This window comes from Chrysemys picta, chromosome 19 (genome assembly GCF_011386835.1).
Source record: "Chrysemys picta bellii isolate R12L10 chromosome 19, ASM1138683v2, whole genome shotgun sequence".
NCBI lineage: Eukaryota > Metazoa > Chordata > Testudines > Emydidae > Chrysemys > Chrysemys picta.
In genome coordinates this window covers 24,376,996-24,396,466 of record NC_088809.1, presented here as the reverse complement: position 1 = coordinate 24,396,466, position 19,471 = coordinate 24,376,996, and the positions used below count along the sequence as shown (strand labels likewise).

The 19,471-nt window shown below is 54.1% G+C and overlaps 1 protein-coding gene across 1 annotated transcript in view; it reads left to right on the top strand.

The window, feature by feature from the left end:
- LOC101951713 (caspase-1-like) overlaps positions 1–19,471 on the top strand; it is a 22,517-nt gene extending 3,046 nt beyond the window's left edge. The window contains exons 2-9 of the mRNA XM_008174794.4: positions 1,432–1,704; positions 2,591–2,688; positions 3,970–4,143; positions 4,467–4,701; positions 4,809–4,961; positions 8,711–8,820; positions 11,246–11,351; positions 13,155–19,471. Coding sequence (XP_008173016.2) covers positions 1,432–1,704; positions 2,591–2,688; positions 3,970–4,143; positions 4,467–4,701; positions 4,809–4,961; positions 8,711–8,820; positions 11,246–11,338 — 1,136 coding nt within the window. The 3' untranslated portion in view covers positions 11,339–11,351; positions 13,155–19,471. The remainder of the gene's footprint in view (positions 1–1,431; positions 1,705–2,590; positions 2,689–3,969; positions 4,144–4,466; positions 4,702–4,808; positions 4,962–8,710; positions 8,821–11,245; positions 11,352–13,154) is intronic.

Here is a 19,471-nt window from a genome sequence, read left to right as displayed (position 1 = left end):
TTCCACTGACATAGCGCTGCCTACACCAGGGGATGGGTTGTCTAGATACAGGCCTACAGCCAGAGCTACACTACAGACTTATACTGGTATAACTGCATCGCTTGAGGGTGTGAAAAATCCCCGCCCCTGAGTGCTGTAGTTACACCGACCTAGCCTGGGCAGACAGCGCTGTGTCAGTGAGAGTTTGTCTCGTGGACATAGCTACTGCCTCGTGCGGAGGTGGATTAATCATGCCAATGGGAGAAGCTCTCCCGCCGGTGTAGGAGCGTCTTCACTTAAGTGCTACGGGGTGCAGCTGTGCTGATGTAGCCTTTTAAGTGTAGACCTGCCCTGCGTCTCTCGCTGAGGGGGGTGGATTGTTCTGTGCCTGGGAGATGTAGCTCGGCGCGATGTGAGTTTTCAGTGTAGCCCAGCCCGAAGTTCCCTATGACATTCCCCTCCCCCCAGCGGGCAGGCTGAAACGCAAAGGGAGCAATGTCCCCATTGCGAAAGAGAAGCCAGACAGTGTCACTCTGGTGAGGGGCGGAGCTAAGGTTACTCATTAGCCCGTCTAGCTCTGCCACTTCCTGCCTGTTCAGCGGGCAGCCGGGCATTCTGGGTCACCAGGCTCCGGCCTCGCAGCTCCTGGAGCGCTTCGCTTTTCTCAGGGTCGCACGACCCGCGGGAACGTGGCTGTGTCTGGTGCTTCCTTGCTGCTCCTCTGGTGTGTCTGCCGCATCTCTCAGACACGTCCCCCGCCCCACCCCGCACTCAGTGAAATCCCTCCACCACCGTAGCTGGCTTCCTGATGGGCTGGCATGGGCGGACGCTCCTGTTGTGTCAGTTCTCTGGTTCCACAAGGGAGCTTAATTGCTTCTTTAACCTGACTGAAAGTGGCTGTCACGACCACCAGCAGCGTCAGTGAGGTTTAACCCGACCATTGACTCTCACGTGGAACAGTTAAGGACATTGCCATGGAGATGTGAGCTAACCGCGCACTGAGTGCCTGGGACAGGTCTCCCCTGGCTGAGCAGTGCAGCCGCAGGCCGGGCTCACTGCAGGGTCTTGTCACGCCAGGAACAGCGAGGAACTCACCGTAATGAAGGCTGCGAGTCTGGAAAACAAAATGGCAGCCTCATAAAAATGTCCCAGGTTAGCGAGCCAGCCCAGTGTGTGTGCTTGCTTGGGCAGGCGCTGGAGGCTGGTGCAGTGAGTGGGGAGATGTGTGTGAAGGAATATGTGGGGTGCACATGGAGGGCTGTGGGGTGGGCCATGGCTGTATCAGCTGGTCCCTATGGGAGCTCCACTAGGGCAACCCCCATGGGAAGGAGCTGCCTGAGCAGCATGGTACATGCACACGGGGCCTGGCACCGCCATGGCCAGGTACAAATACCCCGAGGGCTGGCAGGGCCCGAGGGGAGGCCCCAGGGGCTCACGTGGCTGCTCTTACAGATCGGAAGTTAAGCGACGTGCGGATCAGGTTTGTGGAGCGCGTGAGCAAGGCAGTGATCAGCAATCTCCTGGACGACCTGCTGGAGAGACGGGTGCTGAACGAGGAGGAAGTGGAGGAGGTGAGGGAGAGCTACAGTAAGAAGAGTGACCAAGCCAGGTGCCTGATTGATGGGGTGAGGAAAAAGGGTGCCAGAGCCAGCGAAATATTCATCGAGCGCCTCTGCGTCAGAGATGTCCACCTGGCCACAGAGCTGGGGCTCGGAGCCCCCTCAGGTGAGAGGTGCCACAAGGGCCAGTTCTCCAATCTCTGTGGGGCTGCACGCACGGGACACCCGGCTGGGCTGGGCAGGGGTTCTCCCATGGGCACTGGCCTGTGGCAGCCCCACTCCGTGCAGGGTTCTCTCCCCTTCCAGGGCGTGTGACATGCGCACACCGGTTATTAAACCCGCTGCAAAGCCTTGGGTGCTGCTGCCCAGGCCCATGTTTCCCATTCGCCGCAGCAATGGCAGAGCCAATGCCACGGACGTGCCCTGCTCTTTGGCTGCACTGGGATTCCCCGGACCCCGGATTCCCAACAGGGCAGCTAGAGAGGCCAGGCTGACCCACCCCTCCCTGCTGGGCATCAGCAAAGGACTGAGCAGCTTCCTGCCCTGAGTGGCAGAGGTGCGAGCACACCCCATGAGCGTCCTGCTGGGGACGGGGTTCCTCACGCTGGGATCTCCCCTTGGGGCGAGGGCCAGGCCCCGCATGCTGCCCAGAGTGCGGAGATGCCGCCCTCCCTCCAGAGCAGGGTACCCGTGGCACAATGGGGCAGGGGTGCCCTGAGTCCACCCACCACGTTCCATGACCCTGGCACTCGCAGGTGCACAGTGGCAGTCGAGGGGCGATGGAAAGGGACAACTCAGGCCGTCTCTGCTGAACGGGGGAGACTCCCGGAAATTGGACAGTCACGGCCCTGCCCATCCCAGCCCCCCAGCTGGCCGTGGTTGTGCCCTCGCCAACCCACCCCATCGCAGTGTGGAGGGGTAGCCGCCTCGCCTTGCTGCTCCCTGTTCTGCGTTTCTCCCTCTGCCTTTCCCAAGGGGGATTTCAGGACAGCACGTGTGGCTCCCACCTACTAACTGCCTCCTCTCAGCTAACGCAGGGTTTATGATCCCAGGGACTGCTGCAGAAACCCAGCCAGCGCCATCTCAGGAATGGATCCAGCCCTGCCCCCGGGAATTCGTCCAGCGGATCCAGAAGGAGGAAGCGAAGGAGGTGCTCTGTGCTGCTCCCTTTGGGCTTCTCCCAGGGGGTGTATGCGGCAGAGACCCCCGAGCTCAGGCACAGCCTGCTGGCTACAGCCAGATTTGACCTCCAGCATCGCTGTGAATGTGTACAGCGTCAGTGCCATTGCACCCCCGATGGGGCCCCAGGGACCGGGGCGCAGGAGGGGTGGAAACCACCATCCTGACAATATTGCCCCCCAAGCCCTACACCTTTGTCTGCACAGTGTGAAGCCAGAGGAGAAGTGGCTGGTCTCGGCGGTTTGACACTGTTTGATTTTAGCTGCACAGAGACTGCAAGTTGCCCCTTCCTGCCAGATGCCTTTGAAGCACTGACAGCAGTGTGATGGCCCGGGGCAGCTGATCCAATCCCTTGATTGCTGCCCCCAGTGCCAGATCAGCAGTGTGGTGTCAGGGAGGGGGGAAGCCATGGAAGCAGCAAGATCTTTCTGAGCCCTCCAGAGGTTACCCGAGCAGTCGGGGAACAGTCCCCAGGAGGAAGCTGAGCTTCTCCGTGACGGTCATGAGGGCGCTGCAGGCTCCTCTGTGGAGGGCAATGCCCAGCCAGCCCCACGTGACTAATCACAGGCGGGTTTGCTTTATACACCAAAGACCAAGGTCATCCTCATACTCCAACGGCCCCTTAAAAACGCTCTGAAGGCAGGAGCTCTGGCCCGAGGCAGCACTTTCCTGGGGTTCTGCGCAGCCTCGCGGACTCGTTTTCGCTAACAGACCCCATTAGAAACCGCCGCACACACTAGCACTGCAATAACGCTTCACCAGCTGACACGAACTCCAGTCAGAGACCACCCCATTCTCCACCACCTGGCTGTGCAGACGTGGGGATCGGGCTGGATCCTAGCTCTCCCCACTCAGCCTCTGGCCCTGCTGTGCCCAGCTGTTTGGCTGTAGTGGCCCCAGAGATGTTTCTGGCTGTGTGAACAGTATCATATGGGGACTGGAGCTAAGTCTGGCTGCATCCACCAGGATGACATAGACCCTTTCCCCCTCAACAACAGCCCCCATGAGAGAGCACTTGGGGGGCCCTCTTCCTCCACAGAGACCTACTGCCCAGGGGCCATGGGACAGTCTCCTTGTAGGGATGCTGAGGGGCATGGAGCAGAAGGGGGTCCTTGGTAATTTGAGGAGTGGTATCTAGAGATTTGGGTAACAACCTCCCTATGGGCCGTGGCTCCGTTCTGCCATGTGCACTAAGCCCCCAAAGTGAGGGCTGCGTCGTGGCCGGCCCAGCGTGAGTTTTCCTTTCTTACAGATCTATTCCATCCTGGACAAGGCGACGCGAACCCGCCTGGCCCTCATCATCTGTAATGTTGAGTTTGAGCATCTCAGCAGGAGGGACGGGGCTGACGTGGACATGAATGGGATGAAGAGGCTTCTAGAAGGGCTGGGATACAAGGTGGAAATTCACTGCAACTTGAATGCCCAGGTACAGGACCTCCCCAAGCCACCAGTGACTGCCCCAGGCCCCTAGGGAAGATGCTGTGACCTTTGCTTGGTTCATTCCTGGCTCAGTCCTCCCTTGGCAGGGGTCTTGGGGCTGGTTCCTCCTAGGAGCTGCCAGTAGGGGGACGTCAGATTCCTCCCCAAGCCCTCTCTGGGATGGGAACACTCTCCATGGGAATCCTCCATCCCAGAGGGCACTGGCTGCTGCCGCTGGAGGTCTTACCCCACCCCAACGGTGCTCTCAGGAATAGCAGTTATTCTTCTGGCTGCTGTTCATTGACACTACTGTCCCCGCGTTGCTTTCAGGCCATGGTGGAGACCCTGAAGCAGTTCGCTGCTCGGAACGAGCACCGGACCTCAGATAGCACCTTCCTCGTGCTCATGTCTCATGGCGTCAGGGCTGGCCTGTGCGGGACAAAGAGCCAAAGCGAGTCCACAGACATCCTTCCCATTGACACCATCTACAGCACCTTCAACAACAAGAATTGCCAGACACTGCTGGGAAAACCCAAAGTGATCATCATTCAGGCCTGCCGTGGGGGTGAGCCTGCACTCCGGGACGGGGCGGGTGGCACCCACTGGAACGGGGGTGTGGGAAAGGGAAAACATGGCCTGCTCTGGGCCGTAACTGGTGCCCATGTTTCCCAGAGAACCGCGGACAGGTGTTGGTGAGTGACTCTGCAGAGCTCCCTGGAGACGGCTCCAGCCTCGCTCCGCTGCCCCCTGAAGGGTTAGAAGATGATGCAAGTCACCAAATCCACGTGGAGAGCGATTTCATCGGTTTCCACGCTACAACGCCAGGTAACTGGCTGCCAGGAGCAGGCCCGGGGCCGGGGCTGTGCTGGGACATGCACAGAGAGCATTGGCTCTAAATTGGCTGAGCCCATGTATCCAGCTCTTCCTGGGACCCTCCCAACCCTGATCTGCTCTGCTGATCTGCTCCCACCACGGCCTCCAATGGCCTCCTCCTGGCCAGTCCTTAGGGCCTCTACCCCAGCCTTGACCTCCCAGCCACTCACTGGGCACTGAGACACTGTCCTCTCCTACCCCTCTGAACACGACCCCTTTTGGTGGGGCTGCCCCCTGTCACTCTCAGGGGGTTCCCAGGCGCTCTGCCCTTGGCTCGTCTCCCTTCACACCCTGGACAGCCTCACAGGCCGCAGCTCTCATCTGCATGCTGATGGCTCACACAGCTCTCTCCATGCCTCGCCTGTCTCCTGCCGTCCAATCCCGCCTCTCGGCCTGGCTCTTGGACATCTCCCTTCGGGGGTCTAAGTTCCCTCTAAGCTGCACGTTGCACAGCAGCCTATCAAGGGCCGCACAGGCGCTCAGGGCTGCAGCGGGGAGAGGCGCCTCTCCCCTGGCCCCAGCCCCAGACCTGCCACGGTGGGGAGAGACGCTCTCCCCCAGCCCCGGAGCTGCTGCGGGACAGAGGGCTGGGGAGAGTCCTCTCTCCTTGCCGCAGCCCCAGGGCAGCCTGCATCCCCGGCACCACCTCAGAGCCCTCCTCCCCTCCCCCCGTACCCAACCCTCTGCCCCAGTCTTGAGGCCCCTCCCCCACTCCGCCACACACCACCTCCATATTGGTGAACATAACAAAATTCATTCCGCACATGCATGGGAAAAATTAGAGGGAACATTGTCGAGTGTCCTGTCATCATCTTATCCTGAGCACGGCCAAACCCAAATACCTTCCCTTCCCTCCCAAACCCTCCACCTTCTCCACCACGGTCGAGAGCCCCCGGCCCCTGTCACTCAGGCCTGCACCGCGGGGGCTATTTCTGACTCCGCCCTCTCCCTTGCTGCCCATCCCGGCCATTTCCAAACTCTGCTGCTTCCTCCTCAGTGTCTCCAAGATCCCGTCTTTTCTTTCCATTCCCACACCAGATCTCTAGTCCAGGTCCTGACTGCTGCACCGGCCTCCCGTTGGCCACCCGGACGCTCCCTTTCCCTCTGGCCCATCCAGAATCCAGCGATAGAGCCACCTTCCTTCTCCATCCATCTGATCACGTCCCTCCCCTGGCTCCCTGTCCACTGGCACATCACCTTTACGTCTCTGGCCATCTCCTGCAAGGCTCCCTAGGGGCTGGGGGAGCGGCTGGAGGTTTCCTCACACAATGAATAGCTGCTGACCTTTGAATGGCCCCCCCTTGGGCTTCGCAGTCAGGGCCCCCGGAAATGAGCGTGGCTCACAGCACTCCAAGCACTGCTCTCCAGCTCTTTGCAGACATGTCTGCCCTGCTTTCACTCTGCCACACTGGGAGGCTTTCTGCACAGCCAGGAGGGCTGGAGGCTAAGTTCCCTGTAAGCTGCGCGGCCACACAGCCATGCAGCAGGCTGTCAAGGGCCATGCAGGCAGGGAGAGGCGCCCATCCCCCGGCCCGGCCCAGCCCCACTGGAGCTGCCAGGGAGAGGAGCCCCTCCCTTAGCCCGCCCCAGCCCAGGCACCTCTCACCCGGCCCTGAACTGCTGCAGCAAGAGAGGGCTGGGGGGAGTCCTCTCTTTCCCCGCCACAGCCGGGGCAGCCTGCACCAAACCCCCAGCCCCACCCCAGAGCCCGCACCCCACCACACCCCAACCGTCTTTCCCAGCCCTGAGCCCCTCCCACAATCCGATCCCCTCAGCCCCACCCCCACACACATCACCTCCATATTGATTCACATAACAAAATTCATTCTGTACATGGATGTAAAAAATTAGAGGGAACAGTGGCTGGAGGCCTCTTTTGAAAGCAAAGTTTAGATGCTGGAGCACAAGCCGCTCACCCAACTGCCTGGAGTCAGCCCAGGCCAGCCCGTGAGCCAGGAAGTCCAGAGGCTCATTCCTGATTGCACCTACAGCCGGGAGCTGCCTCTTGGCCCCCTGCTGCGTATCTAGCTCTGCAGAGGGGACTCACTAAACTGGATTGAGCAGAGCCCGGCTTGACAAAGAGTGGGGGTAGCAGGGTGTGGTATTGCAGTGCAGTCAGGGCCCACAGACCTGGATTTCCTGCAGGAGAGCTGTGACCCAGAGACCTGGAATGGGAAGCCCTCTGGTTAGCGAGCTTTCCAGAAAGCCCTGCAGGAGACGGTCCCTCTCTGGGATAACTGGAGACTCAGATCTGTTCTGCTTTTGCCCTTTCCATTTGTTCTCTGGCCTGTGCTGTACAGGAGATCAGCAGTTCCCCAAGTGGGGTCCACAGTGGGTTATGCGGGGTCCGTCCCTTGAGCCAGGGCCGGAACATGCCGGAACAATGTTCTGGCACTTTTGCTGCATGGAGGCGGCCATTTTGAGACCAAAATGGCATCCTCTGTGCAGCGCGACCACCCTGTGTGTGGGAGGTCGCACTGGCAGGGCATTCTGCTAGGAAAGGGGCAGGGCCGGCTCCAGCATTTCTGCCGCCCCAAGCAAAAAAAAAAAAGAAAGCCGCGATCGCGATCGGTGGCGGCAATTGGAAAAAAAAAAAAAGCCACGATCGGCGGTGGCAGTTCAGCGGCAGGTCCTTCGCTCCTGGAGGGAGTGAGGGACCTGCCGCCCCCGAATTGCCGCAGGTGCCGCCCCTCTCCCTTGGCCGCCCCAAGCACCTGCTTGTTAAGCTGGTGCCTGGAAAGGGGTCCAGGACACTTAGTAAAATGCCAAAGGAGTCCTTGTCGGAACAAAGTTTGGAAACCACTGGCCCAGATAATCATAATGGCCCTGTAGCTGTGTGGCCACCTACTGCCCCCCAAGCGCCTTCTCCTGGCCGGGTCTTGCTCTCCCGCCTCTTGCCTCTGTGGCCGTCCCGTCTCTTCTGCAGCCATTGGCGAAGTCACAGTTCACAGAGTCATTCAAACCCAAAGGATCCTGTTTATTGAGCCTCTGGTGCACATTGGCCCCCGACTGCAGTTTGGGCTCCCTCTCCCAGCATCTAACACAAAGGCTTTCCAAACAAACCAGAGCCCGAGGCCGGCTTCTCTCCAGCTGTAGCTGGCCACAGCCCCCTCCTCCCCGGGCATCTGTCCGTCTCTCCCTGCCTAGAGAGCTTTCTCCTGCTGCTTGCAGGCTCAGTCTGCAGCTTCTGACTGCCTTTTACCCTGGGTGGGACCACTTGATTCCCCCCAGGCGTAGCTCATCCTTGTCATCAGGGCTGGCTTGGCCTCCGGCTCTCCAGCCCCTGGGCAAGCCACCCTGGTACAGGCCCCTTCTGGCATAGCACTGTGTCTGTGGCAATCCCTCGCAGCCCTCGATCGCCAATGAACCGTCTTAGCAGCCTGACCCGCCTCTTCCTCTCCCCACCCCGCAGTAGGGTGACCAGATGTCCCGATTTTATAGGGACAGTCCCGATTTTGGGGTCTTTTTCTTATATAGGCACCAATTACCCCCAGCGACTGGGACAGAACCGGTCAGCTTTGCCCTCCTAGTCATTCCTCTTCTCTTCCCTTAACTTCAGCCTCATTGAGAACTCCCAGCTGCTCTGTGAAGGGTGAAATCCCTCTGCCAGCCCCAGCCCCCACAGCTCCAGCGTCTGTTGTAGTCTAGAGGAACAGAAGCAGCCCTACTCCATGTTGTGTAACAGCCTTTTGTCTCCACAGACACTTTGTCCTGGAGATGTCCAAAAACTGGGTCCGTCTTCATCGCCCGTCTGATAGAGCAGCTTCGAACCAATGCCTGCCGCTTCCCCTTGGAGGAGATCTTCCGAAAGGTGACTCCGTCCTTCCTGCCGGGTGACTGGGAACCCGCCCTGCTTCGATCAGCCGTACCGCAGCAGGGAACTGTCCCCAGCCCCATGAGGAGCTCTGGCTGCTCATGCAAATCAGTCCCCTACAGGCATCCACAGTGCACAGTATATTCAAACATGCTCCGTGTCTGTTTGACGGGGGAATCTTAGCAGAGTTCACAGCGCACGTCTTCAGGGCAATCTGAGAGGAGAGGCAGTGGCCTGGCCGGACCCACAAAGGGACAGGTCTTGCAGTGCCGAATTGGAAGCAACCTGCCACCTAGTGGATTCCACACCCTGTGAGCTAGGCCCCAGGCTCCCTGTGCAGTGCATGGGGAGAGACAGGCCCCACAGGATGGGATCCACAAAAGCCAGCCCGATAGGTGGGGAGCCACCTAAGCTGGCCAATGGAAGATGCCAATGAGAGGGGAGTGTACTAAGCCCCACCCCTCGCAGAGCCTTAGGCACCTAAGCCCAGGCCGCAGGGAGGTGCCTGTCTCTCCTTGTGACCACAGCCAGGAACCCCTCTGTGTGAGCTGTTTCTTGCAGGAAGATTGGTGGTGCACCCCCCAGCTCCACCCCAATTGGCCAGGGGTGGGGGCATCCTCCCTCATAACTAAGGCTAAGAGTCTGTCACGGGTATTTTTAGTAAAAGTCACAGACAGGTCGTGGGCAATGAACAAAAATTCACGGACGCCCGTGACCTGTCCCTGACTTTTACTAAAAATAACAGGGGGGGTGTGACCCCCCGGGGGAGCGAAGCTCGAGCCCCATGGGGGGACACTGACAACCTAAGTGGGGCGGGGGGGATTCCAGCCGCTATGGCAGTGGCTGGAGCTGAAGCCAAAGAAGTCATGGAGGTTTGTTAGTCACGGAATCGGTGACAAAATCGTATCCTCCCTCAAAACCTTAGTCCAGTGGTCAGGGCTTCTCTGGGATGAGAGAGACCCAGCTTCAAGTCCCTCATCTGCTTGATAGGAGAAGGGGTCTCCCGTCTCTGGAGAAGGCACTAACCACTGGGCTCTGGGACAGTCTGTTGTGGGGCTCCCTGGTCGCTCCTGTTGCAGCCGTTCCACTGTGGCTAAATAATCAGTTGGACTGGAGACAGAGTGTGAGTTACGCGACGGTCAGCGCGCTCACCCTGTCCTAATCCTGTCTCCTCCTCAGGCAGGGGGGAATTGACCTGGGGTCTCCCACATCCTAGGTGACTGCCCTAACCAGGGGGCTAAAGGACACATCTTCCTGTTCTTGCCTCTTCCCCTGGCTGTTCTGTATGGAGTTAGGCGTGCTCAGAGCACACCTACAGGTGGGGGAACGTCTATCTCCACCTGGCTTGAGGATTGTGCTGAGAGTTGGGTGGGAGATGGGCGTTTGGACACATGGCCAGCGGCAGGAACAGAGACTTCTAGGAGACTTTTCCAGTAGAAGTGTAGGTGTCGAGTGAGTTTATGCGCCTACTGCTGAGCAGGAGTTCTGTGGGCCACAATGGAGCCTAAAATTGGGCTGCAGGTGCCTAAATCCCTTTGTGGGCCTGGGTCCCGCCCCGGGGGTGGTGTCCTGCTGTGAAACTTCCCTCCATCCATCCCCACTCAAGCTGTTGTTCCAGAGATGGCCCAGTAATGTACATTTCAGAAATGAAATATTTACTTACTCCTGCCACACGGCTGGTAAGTGCAGACCCTGCAGCTCTGCTGGGAAGTGACCGCAGGGACATTCTCTGCATCAATCTCACTCGCACAAATCACAGTGTTTAAGGCCAGAAGGGACCATTGCGATGATCTAGTCTGACCTCCTGCATAACGCAGGGAACCTCACCCAATAATTCCTGCATCAAGCCCTGACCCTCTCCGCATCTTCTCTCCAAGCCTGCTGATGGGGGAAGGTTTTTGTCCATTTCTTCTCCCACCTGGGACCCTGGTTCCTCCACACTGTTCCCTCCCCCCTCCTGAGCTTGCCCTTCCCCCTCCAGCCCCTTTTCCTTCCTCTCGCTCTCCAGCTGCCACAGAACCTTCCAGCTCCACCTGCCATCCAGCTCTCAGAGCCACTGCCCTGGAGAATTCATTCAGAAATGGTTTTGGGGACCACAGCAGCATTCCTTCTTCTTGGGCCCAACAGGAGCAGCCTGGGCATGCCTGCCATGACAGACGGCAGCATGTACTGTGACATGCATAGCATGTGCGGTGTTTGTATCAGAGGTGGCTCGAGCACACATGTGCTCTAGTGGCGGTAGAGGTGCAGCCTGGCTGTTATTACCATCATGCAGATTCCCAGGGGAACGTCTGCTCTTGATTCTGCCTATTCTCCCCGATGTTATTCAAGGTCCGGGCTTTCTAGTAGCAGTTTGGTTTGTGTTTAAAGTGCTGCTGGTGCCCTGGAATTGTGACTGATCTGACCTCTCCTCCCATCTCAGGTCCAGCTCTCCTTTCAAAATTTTCCTCGTCAGATGCCCACCAAGGAAAGAACTACCATGATAAAAAAGTTCTATCTGTTCCCAGGCCATTAGAACCAGCACCACAGTAAGTATCTGTCCTGGAGTCTCTCAACAAACATTTCTACTATGACCAGTAACTGCACGTGTTTTTAAGCGACGGGGCTCTCGTTCCAGACGTATCTTGTAAATTCACCTTCCACTATCGATTCCAGATTGCCCAGGGTCTGGTAGATCTAGATTCCAGTTCAAAGGCAGCTTCTCCCCTTATGTTAGGGTTCAGGCGAGTTAGATCTCCCCATCCTCTGAACTGAACTAAAACCTTCTCTCTGTAGACACTGGCTATTTGAAGGAAAATCCTGGATAGAGGAGTTCTAGTAGCCAAAACTTTCTGTGGGTAATCTTCTCTTCTTAGAGCTGCTTTGTGCTTGAAGAAACGAGTGACACGTAGCACAGAAAGGGACTTTTAATTCTAGGGAGACACAGGGGAAGCCACGAGACACTAGCCAAGCACAGTTCTGCCCTGAAGAGTTACACCTCTCCAGGAAGGAAGAGGAAAGAAGCAAGAGGAGAGGGAAACTCGGCATCCAGGGAGTGTAATTTCAATCTCTAGTGAAGCAATGTAATAAATAGAAAACACTGTAATTCTCTCTAGGGCAATGGAACTCTGAGCAGGAAGCAGCATGGGGTGGAGGGGCAAATCATCTCAGACAAACAATAGCTTCTCTGAGACTGACCCATAAAGGTAGTGGCGAATGGGAATGCAGCAGCTACACTATCTGGATATTAGTAAAGCAGGAGTTTATTACACTCTTAGCTGAAATGATCTCCCACTGGGCTGGATGTGACACTCCTTGGGATGGAAAACCAGTGGGAAGCTCAGGAAAGAAAGGAAATGATCAGTAGCAATGTATCCTGTGGGAAGAACAGTGTTAGATTTGCTTTTATCAAATATGTGCCGTTGTGAAGGAAGAGAGGGGAGTAAGTTGGTAGGAGTTGGGACCTTTAACAGGGACATGCCCGATCCGAGGGTGTAGAAACGTGGGCAGGAAATAACAAAATAAGATTCATGGTGGAGAAACGCTGAAAATCCCTTTGGTGAAAAACCATCCAAACCAAACCCCCAGCCGGGAAGCAGCGCTGCTGAGCGGGAGCTTGGGGCTTTGGTAGCCAGGCGTTGTAGTGCAGTAAGCCAGTGATTTGCGTTAAACACAGAGACAGCAAATGACGGAGCAAGGGCGAGTTGACCCTTTGCACACTGTAGCCTGTTCTGGGCACAGCATCACCAGCAAGGCTCTGACCGATTGGAGGGAGTCACAGAAGAGCAAAAGACTCTTCATTGCAATAGAGGGCAGCCAGAGTTCCGGGCACACGTGTAAACCCATTGTAAACCCCATGCAATATACAGAGCAGACAGATGTGCACAAAACCCCCCTCTCAAGCTCCCCAAATTCACCTCTCCCCACCCCTCCCCCCAAACCCCTGACCCTGGAGACCAGAGGCAATGGCCTGTTTACTGGATCAGACTGGGAGGCAGGGGAAGGGATACTGATGAGAACCACTGGGATGCAGAATCGCTGGTGGAAGAGCCAGTGTCTCTCTTGCAGGGACCGTCTTTGCTGAGGAAGGAAGTGACAGGACGTTCAGGGAGCTGCATTTATACTCAGCAGGGACCAGCCTTGTGCTCTACCCTGCTACGGCTGCCTTCAAGGGTATAATACCCCTAAGAGCTGAGGGAGTTCCCCAGGCTCACCCGAAGGAGCTCCGGCCCAGGAACGAGACTCCCGCATCCTTAGCGAATGCAATGTCCCTCCTGGGGAGGAAGAGCCACTGTATGGCCTATGCTGCCGAGCTGCACTGGTGAACTGTCGCTCTTCTCTCTCCTCTCCAGATAAGACAGCGCATGTCCCATGGGGGCCCTGCCGCAGTCAGCGTCTGCACATTCAACATTGGCACAAAGCTCAAGGTCTCTCTTCCTGCTGCCTGCACACTTTCCACCTGTGGCTTTCCTCTGAACTGCCAGAAGTGCCTTCAGCTTCTCACCAGCCCCTTCCCCTGCGGAAGTGCCTCCTCTTTGTGACAGGACAACGGTAGCATCAGCCTGGAGCTCCTGCTGCCACATCTCTATCAAATGGCTCTTCCTAGCGAGAGACAGCAGCACCCCCCAGCTATCTAGATCCTACAGCACTGACATCCCCGTGGCCCCGTCCCTGAGATCCAGTTCACACTCTGATCATTCCCTCCGGTAGCCAGACTTTGAGTCCCCAGACAGTCAGACAAGTGAGTCTCAGCCACATCCTTCTTGGTAAACAGCTGGAGTCTCCCATTAGGGATATTAACAGCAGGGGCATCTTCACTGTAGTTAGCCCAGGCTCCTGTCCCCTCCCCTCCGCATACAAAACCCTCTCACCTGAGCTTTCCACCTGGGCTAGCTGCCCCAGCTGAGGGTGGCTTCGAGCGTGGTGCTGCTTTCACTGGGACTGGGAGCCTGCCCACTTGGCCATGAGGATGCAGCTAAATCACTCGAGTGCTGACGGTGCACCTCTGCCTTCCCCCAGGTTCCCAGGACAGGCATGTCCCACAAACGCGCTGGGAAAGAGTCATGCAGCGGCTCACCTTACAGCAGCACAAAGAACCATGGGCTTTGCCCCAAACGCACTAGCGACCCACAGTGCGGATGCAGTAACTCGGGAGGGGCTTTGCAGTGTGGCTGCTCACAGCCAGGTTAGACTAACCCAGTGCTCACACCTGGGTGCTGATCACCCGGGTTAACTCTGCACTTATGGGCATACCCTAGGAAAGCTCATCTGCTGAACTCTGGCGGGAACATGGAGTGTGGCAGCAGCCGTCTCCTCCCGCTATCAGCAATTCCCAGACCCCCTGGAATGGAAGGGGCCTGTGTCCGTTCCCCTTAGCGAGGCCGGGTTAACTGAGCTCACTCCAAGTCATCCCCACTAGATGGCAGCCAGGCTGAGCCTTGAATAGCTGCTGCGATTTCCCAACCTCACTGAGCTGTTCGCTGCCTTGTTCTCGTTCTCTGTAATTACAGGGCCACATTCTGCCCATTGTCAGCTCCAGACTTCAGAGTGCCAAGGCTGCAAGAGGCCCATGACATTTGGGTTAGTGCTTAACCCACATTTCTCTGTTAAAACCTCAGCCCATTACTTCTATCCTTGGCCCCAGCTAAGAGCTGATCCCTCTCCCCTCTAGAGCAGCCCTTTTTCTCCTTAGTGATGAGCGAGAGACACTCGTCTACACCACTGCAAGGCAAGAACGTCAGGAAGGGAGCAGGGTTCCTTGGCATGATACATGGGGGTAGAACTAGGAGTAATGGGGTGAAGTGATGAAAGGAGAATTTAGCTTTGTTGCTTTCTGGGCTACTCCTATGGCTGGGACGAGGAAGTAAGTGACTCCTCGGACCAGAGGTGTCCTTGCCCTTCTCTGCGGTTGCGCTGCTTCTGGGCACACTCTCTCTGGTTTCCCTGTCTCGTTGCCTGTGGTTACTTTTATAGCTGGTTTTACCGTGTTCTTGAAAAGCGATGAGTGTAGGGACGGAAGCGGCAGTTTGTGGGGTTTTAGAGACATCAGAACTCAGCTCGGGGCCATTTTAAAAAATACTTTTCTGTGCTTGTGAGCACCTGTTCCCAGGGATTGTTTCTGGCCATTTCCAGAGATGCCGAGAACCAGCAGTTCCCTTTAGCTCCAGTTCAGTTTCATACATTCCAAGGAAAAAAGGGACCATTGTGACCTTGTATTGTGACCTCCCGTAGAGCACAGGCCAGAGACCTGCCCGAACATAATTCCTAGAGCAGAGCTTTGAGAAAAGCATCCCGCCTTGGCTGAGAAATCCCCAGCGATGAACAATCCACCAGGACTCTTGGTAAAACGTTCCAAGTTCAGCTGTGGGTGCTCAGCCGTCCTAGAAATCAAGCCCTTGGTGCCTCCCAGGCCGGTCTGATTGTACTCCCAAAGCAGAGCTAGGAGAACCTGGGGCTCCATGCGGAGTATTTCTCCCTGAAACGCCAGCCCCTAAGGGACCATGAAGTGGTGCAAGGACATTAGCCAGTGCAGTGCAGGCTCCAGCGCAGCCCCCGCTTGGTGCTATGGCATTAGAAGCCCTAACCTGGCAGCTAAATCCCCAGCTGTCTTAACCCACTTCTGCTGCAACCCCTAAAGAGTCATCACAGTCCCTCTTTCCTGCCATCGGGGCTGCAAGGAACACTCGATATTTACTAGTCACACTCGGTTCAGTGCCTGCGAGGCCAACGGCTACAGCATAGGACTAAGGTGGCAGAAAAAAAGGGAAGAGCTGGGGAAGGGAGCGACTGTGTCTGAACCTGAGGACCCAGGTATAATAGCGTCTGCAGGTGTCTCGCCCACAGAATTCCTTTGTACCTTGAAAATGGGCCTTTCACAACATTCTGCCAAGGGCTCAACATTCATGCACTGGCTTTGCCTTTGGCTTTGCGAGCGGAAGGGGAAGTGCCTTTTATTCCTTATGCTTTGTGTCTGCATCGTCTGACCCTCCCTTCAGATACCGTTAGTCTCGCGATCACTGGGCTGTTTCTCAAAACCCCAACCCTAAGGTCAGGGGAGTATGTGAGGATCTCAGGTTCCATTTGAAAATGAGATGGAAGTTTCTAGCGTTCCTGGGTGCAAAGGAAATCTCAATGTGACCCCCCAAAAGCTCAACCCCCAGGAGACCAGTGAACAGAACCCCAGTATATTGCAACCAGTCTCAGGAATTTGGGGTGCCTGATGCAGGACTTTTGAACGCTGGGCATTGGACAATACCAGGAATAATTTTAGGGTTCCCACAAACCTCTCCACCTTTGTCTGCACCCTGATTACTGTATTTCAGTGGGTCAGGCTCATTCTGTGGAAAGGAACAATTCCAGTTTCATGATGGCCCCTGGTCTAAGTTTAGGACTCTACACTGCTCGATCCACAGCAGAATCCCACTCATTAGGAAGGGTTGGTTCAGAACCCTGTCACATTCAGCATCACTCATTAGGAAACAGGCTCACTCTCAGGACCACCATCATCTTTAACCTTTCTCCGCTCTGCATTTCTTTCCCTGGAGCAACTCCTGTCCCCTACCCCCTCTAACAATCCCAGCTTCTGGAAGTTGTTGGTTTAAGGATACCCAGTACATGGGGTTGCGTCCATGTCCATCTTGGTTAATAGCCATTGATCGTTCCTCCTCTAGGAACTTACCTAATTTTTTTTTGAATCCAGGTATGCTTTTGGTCTTCACAACATCCGATAGCAAAGAGTTCCACAGGTTGACTGTGCATTGTGTGAAGAAATACTTTCTTTTGTATGTCTTTAATCTGCTGCCTATTAATTTAATTGGGTGACCCCCTAGTCCTTGCATTATGTCAAGGGTTAAACAACACTTCCCTATTCACTTTCTCCATACGTTCATGATTTTATAGACTTCTATTATAACCCCCTCAGACATCTCTTTTCTAAAATGAACAGTTCCAGTCTTTTTAATCTCTCCTTCTATGGAAGCTGTTCCGTACTCCCTACTCATTTTTGTTGCTCTTTGCTGCACCTTTTCCAATTGTATCTTTTTTGAAATAGGGTGACCAAAACTGCACACAGTATTCCAGGTGTGGGCGTACCATGGATTTATAGAGTAGCTGTGACGGTGCAATGATCACATGTCACTGCAAGACTTCACTGCCCACTTGCCAGCACACAGGTATACATGAAGACTTACGGATAAAACACAGCCATCTACAGACAATTGTCCTGGTTAATGGGAGTCATCAAGATTCCAAACCACCATTAACAGCCCACATTTTGCATAATTACAATAGGCCCTCAGAGTTATTTCTTATTTCTAGTTTCAGATACAAGAGTGGTACATTTATACAAATCGGATGATCACACTCCGTAGATTATAAGCTTTGTAATGATACCTTACAAGAGACCTTTTGCATGAAGCATATTCCAGTGACATTATATTCACTCATTAGCATATTTTTATAAAACCATAGAGACTGCAACGTCACAGTAGCATTATATTTTCTCTTTATCTATCCCTCTCCTAATGGTTCCTAATTTAGTTAGTTTTTTGGACTGCCACTGCACATTGAGCAGATGTTTTCAGAGAACTATCCACAGTGACTCCAAGGTCTATTTCTTGAGCGGTAACAGCACATTTAGACCCCATCATTTTGTACATATAGTTGGGATTATTTTTTCCAGTGTGCATTACTTGGCATTTATCAACACTGAATTTCATCTGCCATTTTGTTGCCCAATTACCCAGTTTGTTTTGGACTTACTTATCTTGAGTAATGTAGTATTGTCTGCACATTTTGCCACCTCACTCCCTTTTCTGGATCATTTATGAATATGTTGAGTAGCATATCCCAGTACAGATCATGGGTGCACCTGCTATTTATTTCTTTCCATTGTGAAAACTAACCATTTATTCCTACTCTTTGTTTCCTATTGTTTAACCAGTTACTGATCCTTCTTATCCCATGACTGATTAGTTTGTTGAAGAGCTTTTGGTGAGCAACCTTGTCAAAGGCTTTCTGAAAGTCCAAGTACATTCTATGCACTGGATCATCCTTGTCCATATTTGTTGACCTCAAAGAATTCTAATAGATTGGCGAGGCATGATTTCCCTTTACAAAAGCCATGTTAACTTTTCCCCAACATATCGTGTTTATCTAGGGGTGTGAGAATTCTCTTCTTTACTGTACTTTCAACCAATTTGCCTGGTATGGAAGTTAGGCTTACTGGCCTGTGATTGCCAGGACTGCCTCTGGAGCCTTTTTACGAAATCAGTGTTGCATTAGCTACCTTCCAGTCATCTGATAGAGAGGCTGATTTAAGCAATAGGTTAAATACCACTGTTAGTTCTGCAATTTTATATTTGAGTTCCTTCAGAACACTTTGGTGATACCATCTGGTCCTGGTGACTTATTACTGTTTAATTTATCAACTTGTGACAAAGCCTCTTTTATTGACACCTCAAGCTGGGACAGTTCCTCAAGTGTTTTACCTAGAAAGAATGGCTCAGGTGTGGGGATCTCTCCTGTATCCTCTACAGTGAAAACCACTGCAAAGAATTTATTTTGCTTCTCTACAACAGCTTTGTCTTCCTTCAGTGCTCGTTTAGTATCTCGATCGTCCAGTGGCCCCCCTGACTGTTTGGTGGGTATACTTAATAGAAATGTTGCTGTTAGTGTTTGTGTCCTTAGCTAGCTGCTCTTTGAATTCTTTCTTGGCCTGCCTTAGCATACTTTTCCACTGACTTGCCAGAACTTATGCTCCCTTTCTATTTGTTTTTCAGTAAGATTTGACTCCCAGTTTTTGAAGGATGCCTTTTCGCCTCTAACCACTTCTTTTACTCTGCTGTTAAGCCATGGTGGCATTTTTGGAGGGTGAGGGTATGTTTAGTTTGAGCCTCTATTATGGTGCTTTTAAAGCATGTCCATGCAGTTGGCAGGGAATGGGGGCAGGAAAGGTCACATCTCTCAGAACCACGGTCCCAGACTTGAGAAGCTCCTGCTGCTTCACTTACACTCGGTTCACATTTGGAAGATTTTAGCAGGCACAGGAAGGCTAGAGACTCACTTTTGTGTTTCAATGCCAGTCAATGCTGCAGAAGGTGAACGCCTCCTCACCTGCTTTAAAGCCACCAAGCAGGCTGGTTGCATCCCTCCTCTGGGTGCTTGTCACCTTGGCTCTATTTGCATTTCCTTGCAACTTGTCTCCAAGGAAAAGGGACATGCGTTCTTTAATCATGCTGAAGTTCATATTTTTCCAGACATTCCAAAAGCCACAGACAGGATGAAACAGCTATTAGTGCTCGGCTGATTTTATTACTATAGGATTCTCTGCCTCAGTTTGCCCTTCCTCCCTGAGCACTGTTGCTGACAGTCACTAAATATTCTGCTGTTAAACACTGGGAAAGCATTTTCATCTTCCCTGGCTAGAGAAAAAGAGGATGGTTCTGAAATAGGGTCCTGTTTTCCTAGTACCAATTTTTTAAAGTGCGCTCACAGCCAGCAATTAACCTGTTTATCATTGTTTCTAAAGCCATTAAATCAATACTTTTATGCTATGCCTGTATTTACTTAAGGTGACCAACTGTTTTCTCATTTTCATCCTTCTTTCCTTCCAAGACATTTCACCATTCTGGCAAAACCTGGACACCATTATGATAAATGATTTCCCCAA